Here is a 10057-nt window from a genome sequence, read left to right on the forward strand (position 1 = left end):
GATTATTGCAACAGCCTTTTCACCTGTTTAACCCAAAAATCTACTGATCCACTCCAGACTGTCCAGAACTCAGCTGCCAGGCTTTTAACCAGAACAAAGAAATATGACCACATTACTCCTATTTTAGCTTCATTACACTGGCTCCCAGTATGTTTTAGAATTGACTTTAAAATTCTATTGATCACTTTTAAAGCTCTTCATGGCCTCTCGCCTTGTTATATTTCTGAACTTTTAGTCCCATACACACCAGCACGTACCTTGAGATCCTCGGGCAGAGGTCTGTTGTCTGTTCCAGAGTCTCGACTGAAAACTAAAGGGGACAGAGCGTTTGCTGTCAGGGCCCCGAGGCTCTGGAACAGCCTGCCCGAGGAAATCAGGTCAGCTGAGTCAGTGAACTCTTAAGTCCCTTCTTAAAACATACTTTTATAGGAGAGCCTTTCCCGATCTTATTTGACTTTATTTTATCCCTTTTATTATATTTTTATTATATTTATATTTATCTTAAACGTGTATTTTGGTCTTTTCAATGTTTTCTTGCTTGTGTTGTTGTCTTTGCACTTGTTGAAGCACTTTGTAACTTGTTTTTGAAAAGTGCTGTACAAATAAAGATTATTATTATTATTAAAATCAGATGAACTTCAATTCAGGAATTTCAGGTGTTGCAGCAGCACAAAATAAGTACAGGTAAGAGAAAGGTAAAGAAAATAGGTACGTCAAATAAAACTACAAACAGCACAAAGACTGCAATTGTTATTCTGTCTACTGTAAATTGGGTAGCTTTTCAGAATTGTTCCACTCGAGGCGGTCTGACCTTTGCGCTGCAGGTACGGCCGGGTGGCTTTGAGGACAGACAGGAAGATAGAGAGCAGCTCCACCAGGTCTCCAGTGACGTGACACGCCGTCGCCTCGTGGTACATCATGTGCAGAGTGTTGAAGGACTGCAGAGGACAGAGAGCATCCTGTTATTCACTGGATCAACAACTGGAGAAACCTATGCTGAGTTTCCCCTGAAATCGTCACGGCCGACGATCAACTAGTGTCCTATTACATGATGTATCCAACCATTCTGCTAAATTAAAACGGTTGTCATTTCATCTCTAAGGTGTAACATGTTTAGTGATGCACAGGAAACATTTGATGCTTTTTGTCTGATGTAAAGAGGAGATTCCTGGTCGCACCTCAGTCATGAGGATGAGTCCTCTGTTGAAGACCACCAACAGTCGGTCCTCATCGTTCTCCAGCAGAACCCTGAAGGCACTGAAAGGAACAACAACAAAACCAGATGTAAGTATTCAGATAACATAATGTCCTGAAGACATAGACTATACATATATTCATTTAAAGATTAGAATGTCCAAACCAGAGAATCAATATTTTAACTGTTACTCTTATTAGGGCCTAAAGAACACCATTTATTTCATTTCTGGATGTTAAAGCCACTTTATCACATGTGTCTGAACCAGGCTACACATATATGTCAGCGTATTTAAGTTTCACAGAATAATTAACACAACAGACGAGTGTGTGTCCTGACCTGATGAGCGTGGTCCAGCAGGAGCGCCCGTCCAGGCAGCGCAGGTAGCAGCTGATGGTGGTTTTCTTGAACTGTTTGATGTCCTCCAACTCTTCTTCTCTCATGTCGGGTCGCTGCGCCACAAACAGCTGCATCAGGTTGAACAGCTCCTCCACCGCCTGCAGGGGACAGCAGACAAAGACTTTTATAAAATGCATTTTTTTCTTATGGCTGGATTCCAATTTAACTTTCCACACTCACACTGATGACCTGTCTACCAATAATGTCAGTGGTTCTCAGCGCCTTTGTGCAAGTAGTGGAAAGTTTAAATTCATATTGTTGTTAGCGTAAACTCGCCTTAAAACAAACAACCCCCAAGTTTTAAATGAATATTTTAAAATAGTCAAGCTGTCCTTTATGCCTCACATGGCCTATTTTATTGTGCTATATGATACAGGTCTACAGCTCTATGCTCCATTTTGGCAGGGTCTCTCTTCTGAAAGATAAGTCCATCCCAAGAAACTTCCTGGTTAAATGAAGGCAGGATAAATAAATATTTTCTTGTCTTAAGATTTTTTGGATTATGTGTACATTTTTGTAGAATGAGTATTACTAATTTTGTTGTTTGTCTGTTCAGACCGATTGGATCTGTTATGTATTTGTTCTTGTTTAATGTTTTCTGTCTTGTTCCCCTGTAGTGGATCTGCACACATCCCCAGGGGTTTAATCTTGTGAATTAATCTGAAACAAACAACAGTGTTTCCCCACAGAATGACGGTGTATATGTGGCAGCCGCCTAATAATAAAAGCCTGCTTTATCAAACTATCATAAAAACACATTTCTGCTGAAACTGATCTGAAAACAGACTCCCCCACTCACCCCGGGGTACTGGCTGGCATGTGGCGTCAGGTTCTTGAACGCCCACTGGATGTTCTGGTGCGAGGCGAGCTGGCGGGTGAAGGCGGGCGACTGCTCGCAGCACATGCGCAGGATGCCGTAGTAGGCGGGCAGCATGCCGCGGTTGAAGAGCACCACCTCCTGGTCGTCGTGGTCGGCCAGGATGTAGTTGAAGGCGATGTTCTTGGTAACCACGGGGTTCTGCACCACCAGGCGCACGTTCTCCGGACAGTCCACACACATGTTGTACCAGAAGGAAAGCAGCGCCTGCTTGTTGTGGTTGGTGGCGATGGCCGGCTCCGACAGTTTGGGCTGAAGAACAAGAGAACAACAACAGGAAATTTAAACATTTACATAACATCCAGAATAGATACTAAATACTTTGTGAACTCAAAATCAGAAATGCTCAAAAGCAATATCAAAATTAAATTGTGTCCACTGTAGTGCTGAGAATAATAAAAGACAATAAAACTTTTTAGAAACACCTTTTGGTTCTGATATGAAAGAAAAATGAACGTACTTGGAAGAGGTTCCAGAGGTCCATGAAGTATCCAGAGAACATGAGTTTCTCCGTCTTGGAGATGAGGCAGTAGGTCATGAAGCTGAAGTACTGCACCAGCTTGGTGGTGCCGTGAACGCTGGCGTCCACGTACAGCTTGGCGCGTCCCAGCAGCCCCAGCAGCAGGTTGTAGACTTGGTGGAGGACCACGGTGGTGTCGGGGGACAGCGGCAGCTCACGGGTCGGCAGGTGGAGGGAGCGTGTCGAGCGAAACATCTGCCTGAAAGAATTGCTGGGGATGAGGGAGACGAGGAGGTACGCCGCCGCTGGAGGGAGGAAACACCACAGCTGTTAGGACTTGGTCTCGTTTCATTTTCATTGTCTGTAATTTATCTGGAACGCTCCTAAATTTCTAATTAACACAAGGTACAACAAGCTGCTTCTGATCAGATTATTTACTCTGAAAGACCATTTTGTTCTTTGGATTTTGATGAATAAATAATGATTCTGTTGCATCTATGCAAACGTAAGGCTACAAAAGCAAAGTGCTAACTTTGTTCATTTTATTCACCCACAAAAACACGGATATGACAGCGCTCTTCTCCTATATATCCAACGGTGATTACAAAACATACACGGAAACATAAAAGTTAAAAAGCAGTTAAGTAAAAATTGGATGTGTCTGCGCATCTTCACTCTTTACTCTCATGTCTTATATGAACTACAGTTCTAAAAATAAAGTAAATTGACTGAATTCAATCCAAAGCAAAATGAAAAACTTTTTATAATTAACATAAATTGTTGAACAAAAACAAGAAGAACAAACATTATAAGTAGATTTCTGTAAAAGGGAAATTCCCTGCTACACAACAACTAAAATAAAATGTTGAAGCACAGTAATATCTCCTGCAAGTAGTCTTATTATTATTATTGTCTATATTAAAACACTTTAGAGTGCATTATGGGTATTATACAACAGCCAATTACCAAAGCAAAAACATAGACGCTCTGGTCAAAAAATCAACATGTTTCAGACGTTATTCATAATGAGAAAATGAATGATAACAGACTTCTGGTGTCTCTTACCACAGACTCTCTGCACACTTGCCTTCTGCAGGGTGTATTTTTTATAATGTAACAGCCGATATTTATAAGAGGTTTGCTGCAAGCAGTTATTTTATGCGACACCCTCCCCACGGAACCTCTCATGTTCAGTCAGGTAACTCCTGAGTAGGTTAGCTTCACCGCTGCACGCTAAGAGTCTGATTAAAAAAAAAAAAAAAAAACAGTGCATGTTGAGGCTCTTACATGTGCGGACTCTGGGGTAGTTGTGGGCCAGCAGGAAGCGTTCTACCCAGCTCTCCATGTTCTGCAGGACCCAGCTGTGGGCCAGTTTGTTCCTGGGAGTCTGAACCGCCAGCCAGTCCAGACACTGAGACGGGTTGTACTCGATCACCTGACAGGAAGAACGCAAACATACATGAAGGCACAGAACAAGAAACAAAAGACATCACATCCTGTCTGTAAGGGACAAAGTAAAAATAAAACCTCCTGCCATTAATCTGGTTGATCTGTTTCCACAAGAAGATTTGTACCTGCTGACTGGACGGACATAGCAGAGTATGAAGAGCTAAGGTCAAATGAGCTAAGGCCGATACTTTAATTTACCTTAAATGAATCCATTCTGGACTTAAAAATCCAACAGAAAACAACCATCTAATCTCGTGTTGATATATCACATATTTCCTGAACAATGTAAATGCTAAAGTTAATTATTTTCATTTGTGCCTTTTTTAATATTTAGTGAGCTGCCACAGGGTCTTTGTAAATTTGTTGTTTTATTTCATACTTTTTCATGCAGCCATTTCGGGACAGGAGTCTCTCATTAAGAGACATCTTAACATCTATTATTAGGAGACGTTCTGGGTAAAGGATAAAATCAAAACAAAAGTAGAAAGTTGCTCAAATAAACTCAACTATTTTCCCTGATAAATACACCAAACTACAATTGATCCATTATTGTAGTCAGATATTTGCAGTCAAATGCAAAATCAGCTAAAGCCAAACACAAGATCCTGATTTCACTGGTTAAAAGGAAAAAAAACACAAGAAAAAGTAACCACAGCTAAAGATAATAGCTTCATTTTAAATATGCTACAGCATTAGACACAGAAATAAAACTTGTTTAAAGGCAAACAGTAAATTGGATTTCTGTGTCTGTGAGACTTGCTGAAGTTAATTACCTCCCAGATCCTCTGGAGGATGTAGGAAGCAAAGGAGGGCATCCCCGGCGGTCCACCCGCAAACTCCATCAACATCGTCAGCAGCTTGAAGAAAGGATTGGCAGCCTGGTGGAGTGAGATGAACAAGAAGTCAAAGAAGCATGTGTAGAGCTACTTCTTATTCACTCATATTCAAGATCAGCTAGTTTCACACAGCATTGCTCTATGCTGGCTTTAATTATTATCTCTGTAGCTGTTAAGCACTTTTGATCAATCGTGCTATGAATAAAGCAGATTCGAGTGGAAAGTCTCATCTCTGTCCTGCTTACCTCGGGGGTCAGCTTTGCGATGGAGGTGAAGAGCATCGACACAATCTGTACAGAGATTTGATAAGTCAGGAGGTGAATTATACATTCAAATATAAATATTTGACCCAATCAATCTTGAAACTGCAACCCAACGTGCAGTGCATTCTGGTTTATTTCTGCTCCTTTGATGGCAAAAATTACTATCCTGTAGATTTCTCCCTGTATTATTGCTGAATGTCAGTGACAGAAGCATTTTTAAATTTAAATAAATCTGAATCCGACATTTAAAGATGTTGCCAAATTTCGAAAACAATACACATCTAGGTTTTTTTTTTTTTTTTATCAGACAGAAGAAACATACATCACAGATTTAAATATTTAAAGAAACACTGAAGAAATATATTTTAAGTGTTAAGAGGAGATTTTTCTGTTCACCCAAAATTTAGAAATTTCTCCTTGAACAGGATTATATTATTTCTAATACTTTATATAATCCACATCCATGGAGATCAGTTTGACATGTTTGACATGTTTGGTACATGCTTTGGTGTTGGTGTAAGTTGGTTAAACGTTGAATCTCTCAGACATTTAAACATTGCCATCGCGTCATTTTCTGAGTGTATGTGGAAAAACCTACATGCTCGGCCAGGCGGTTGTTGTAGCGACAGAGGCTGAAGATGAGGTTGCAGGTCTGTCTGATGTTGATGCCATCTCTGATGTGCTGGAAGAGGAAGGGGAAGCCTTTCCCTCCGGTCAGCGCCGCCATGTCGCTCTGGGACAGAGTCAGATGTCTGGAGGGCAGAAAGAGAAACGAAAAGTTGACTGAATCCTCAAACTCATTAACAGAGAACAATATTCGTTCCGTCATACTGATGCCCTGCACCTCTCAGAGCGAGACTGCTCCACCAGCAGAGCGATGAGGGCGATCATCTTCTCCAGAGCTGCAGGCCGATACTTCTCCTCCGCCAGCGACAAGATGTCTTCCTCCTCGTCCTCTTCCTCTCCCTCCTCCTCCGACAGCACCTCCACCTGAGGCTGAGGGAGGACACTCATAATTTACTCTGTTCCTTGTAATCCTGCAACCTACATGTCATCTATCATTAAATATAGAGTCAGTAGTCTACAAGAGGACTACAGGCTCAGTTATCACCATTATAGGAGAAATAAATAAAGTAATCAGTGTGTAAACTTACATTCTCAGGGCCTTTTGTTCCCATGTAGAAATGCACCATGATGGAAATGGCTTGTAGTGACAACAAGAACTGACTCTGGAGACACAAAACAGACAAATGCCTTGAAAAAGATTATGTTTTAAATGATAACTGCTTTCAAAAAAAGTGTAGAAATACTTGAATCCTAGTTTCAGATTTACAAAAAAGACAGAAAAGGCTGCTGTTTTAATTCAGAAACAATATATTTGTTACATACTGAAGTTTGTCCAGCAAGCGTTTAAAGCTTACAACACTGCAACTTTGGCTTGAAAATATTTCTAGACTTATCTAACAGGCCTGAGACTCACAGCACTTTAAATGACTGAGGTTTTCCCACCAGCTAGTAAAACTGAGGAAGACAAACATCTTCAAGGCTAAAAGATCAAACTGGGTGTAGAAGTTCAGACCGACCTCCTCCTCTCCCATCTTGGCAAACTCGTAGAGAAAGGCGAAGTACTCGGTCAGGTGTTTGCTGTGGGGCTTGACGCCGTGTTCCATGATGGACAGGAGGGTCTTGACGAAGCGAGTGACGCAGGATCGGCTGCCGATGTCCTCCACCGGACCGTCCATGTCGTCAGAGCTGGAACAGAAGAAGCAAAAGGGAAAGCTGTGTTTAGGGCAACTGAACATGATACAGGTGGTGGTGGTGGTTTATCTTAACTATAAACTGCTGACTTGAGCTTCTCCACTTAAGCTCTGTGTCTTTGTGTCGTTGATGTGGAGCCACAAATCTTTCTCAGAGTCCAGAAAGACAGAGACAATGAGTGACACAGGGCTCCTGTTTGGATTTCTGTCACCATCTGATCTCACAGACACAACATGAACTGTTTGTACTGCACACATCTAATGGCACAATTAAACTGACCTGCCATTTAATATTTCACATTCAAAATGGATTCAGTGGAAGTACAATAAAAGCATGCGGGACTACAAACACTGACTAAGATATGACGTAAAGAATCTTCTAAGATTAAAAATATTTCGAGGGAAGGAAAAATCAATAAAGTCCATTACTTTTTGAGCAAAGTGAACAATCATTTAAATCATAAATTTAAATATCAAGCAGCTTGTGTGTTTTGATTTTCTTCAAGATTAAAAATAAACTGTGCAAAACACGGACATGACGTCACCCTTAGCTTTCCGAAGAAGGCTTAAGAGTGGCTGTCGCCATCTTGGCAGTGCCTGACTCACCTAGACTCCCCGCTAATCCAAAATCGGGCAAAGAGGTGGAGCTGAGGTGGGCCAAATAAAGCCTGGTTGCTGGGGCTGGCCACCAGTGATAGCACCCACCTGCCACTCAAAGCAGGACTGCCCTTAATAATGAATAATGTTAAACCTTAATATAATAAAAAAGGGTGAGTTATATATAAATTAATCTTAACTATAGAGACCAAAACTGTTTTTGTACCAGGATGTACATATGATTATTTCTGCATTTTAACATGGAGCTCTGTGGAGATTTACTCGCTTTTGGAGCCAGCCACAAGCTGCCATTCGAGAAACTGCAGTTTTTGGCACTTTGCATTGGCTTTATTTTTCAGCCCGGTAGATTGCAGCTTGGTAAAATAATAATTTGGCCAGGGCTGCCAATGCGACCAATCAGATGTGACGTACCCATCCTCCATGCCAGGCTGCAGATAGAGGTGAGCGTGGACCGGGCGCAGCCTCTGGATGACATGAATACACAACCTCTGGAACATCTGAGGCAGAAGTGAGACGAAATGAAGATTAAAACTTTAATCATTAAATACCTGTCAACAGGAACGAAAAAAAATTGAAAAAGGGAAAAATGGAGCACATTACTATGACGTTACATCAGATAAATGACTCACTTGTCTGACAATCTGATTGGGGCACTTTATGAGGATCTGCATCGGCCACCAGTTGTCATCAGCCATTCGATCCAAAAACCACTGAAACAGAAGAATACTGGTAATCTTTGATCATCCAAACAAACACAAAGAGTTTCTACACTGCACTTGTTTCCTTGGATAAAATCAATAGAGCATATAAACTAAATTAAATCCCCATCAAGGTAAAATAATTGTTAAAGCTGCAGTCACACCTCGCAGGCGGCCTGGCTGTTGTTGAACTGTTTGGTCAGGAGTTCAATCCACTGCAGCATGGTGGGCTGGAGGTTACAGAGCAGGAAGGGAACACATCTGTCAGTTTGTCTCTACTCACAGACTTCCAGCAGTTAGAAATGAAATGTCCTACAATAAGCTGAGGGCGCATTACCTTCTCCTTGGAGTGAATAAAAGTCTCAAGGACAAACGATGTGCTGAGCTGCAAAGAAAAGAGAAAATGTACAGTGAAGAAATGTACAGCAGTTTGAGATTGGGCAGCACATGGGTCAGTAAGATGGGCAGAAACCCGCAGGTCTATCTAGGGCTGCAACTAACTATTATTTCCATTAAAAATTAAGTAGCCAAACACTGTAAAACTTTTATTTGCTTTAATCACCCTACCTACATTTGGGACAGGCCTTTAATTCCTTTCATACAAAACTCTTTGGACAATTTTGGCTACTATCAAACTGTTTTTTCAATTACTATGAATATTGTATAAAAATGAGGTAATCGGATAAACATGTCAGTTACAAATCATTCATTTGAGAGACAATTAAACCTGAGTATGGAGAGAGAGAGAGAGACAGAGAGAGGGAGGGAGAGAGAGAGAGACAGAGAGAGGGAGGGAGAGAGAGAGAGACAGAGAGAGACAGAGAGAGACACACAGAGAGAGAGAGAGAGAGAGAGAGAGAGAGAGAGAGAGAGAGAGAGAGACAGAGAGAGAGAGAGAGAGAGAGAGAGAGAGAGAGAGACACAGAGAGAGACACAGAGAGAGAGAGAGAGACACAGAGAGAGAGAGACACAGAGAGAGAGAGACAGAGAGAGAGAGAGACAGAGAGAGAGAGAGACACAGAGAGAGAGAGACACAGAGAGAGATAGAGAGAGAGACAGAGAGAGACACACAGAGAGAGGGAGGGAGAGAGAGAGAGACAGAGAGAGACAGAGAGAGACACACAGAGAGAGGGAGGGAGAGAGAGAGAGACAGAGAGAGACAGAGAGAGACACACAGAGAGAGAGAGAGAGAGAGAGAGAGAGAGAGAGAGACACAGAGAGAGACACAGAGAGAGAGAGAGAGACACAGAGAGAGAGAGACACAGAGAGAGAGAGAGACAGAGAGAGACAGAGAGAGAGAGAGACACAGAGAGAGACAGAGAGCGAGACAGAGAGAGAGACAGAGAGAGAGACACAGAGCGAGAGAGAGACACAGAGCGAGAGAGAGACACAGAGCGAGAGAGAGACACAGAGCGAGAGAGAGACACAGAGCGAGAGAGACACAGAGCGAGAGAGACACAGAGCGAGAGAGACACAGAGCGAGAGAGACAGAGCGCGAGAGACAG

At 42.0% G+C, this 10057-nt stretch overlaps 1 protein-coding gene across 4 annotated transcripts in view; it reads right to left on the reverse strand.

The window, feature by feature from the left end:
- The window catches only part of usp34 (ubiquitin specific peptidase 34), a 64278-nt gene that overhangs the window by 7367 nt on the left and 46854 nt on the right, over positions 1–10057 (reverse strand). For all 4 annotated transcript variants that reach the window (XR_006824766.1, XM_046047152.1, XM_046047161.1 and 1 more), the window contains exons 54-69: positions 8890–8937; positions 8717–8782; positions 8484–8564; positions 8266–8351; positions 7063–7231; positions 6634–6708; positions 6324–6475; positions 6078–6231; positions 5462–5506; positions 5154–5258; positions 4219–4366; positions 2932–3236; positions 2394–2723; positions 1535–1692; positions 1179–1257; positions 812–938 (exon numbers count right to left, since the gene is read on the reverse strand). Coding sequence is in view for 3 of the 4 variants with exons in the window: in XM_046047152.1 (XP_045903108.1) it covers positions 812–938; positions 1179–1257; positions 1535–1692; positions 2394–2723; positions 2932–3236; positions 4219–4366; positions 5154–5258; positions 5462–5506; positions 6078–6231; positions 6324–6475; positions 6634–6708; positions 7063–7231; positions 8266–8351; positions 8484–8564; positions 8717–8782; positions 8890–8937 (2128 nt within the window). In the remaining variant the exon portion in view is untranslated. The remainder of the gene's footprint in view (positions 1–811; positions 939–1178; positions 1258–1534; positions 1693–2393; positions 2724–2931; positions 3237–4218; positions 4367–5153; positions 5259–5461; positions 5507–6077; positions 6232–6323; positions 6476–6633; positions 6709–7062; positions 7232–8265; positions 8352–8483; positions 8565–8716; positions 8783–8889; positions 8938–10057) is intronic.

Source organism: Micropterus dolomieu, linkage group LG01, assembly GCF_021292245.1.
Source record: "Micropterus dolomieu isolate WLL.071019.BEF.003 ecotype Adirondacks linkage group LG01, ASM2129224v1, whole genome shotgun sequence".
NCBI classification, from domain to species: Eukaryota; Metazoa; Chordata; class Actinopteri; order Centrarchiformes; family Centrarchidae; genus Micropterus; species Micropterus dolomieu.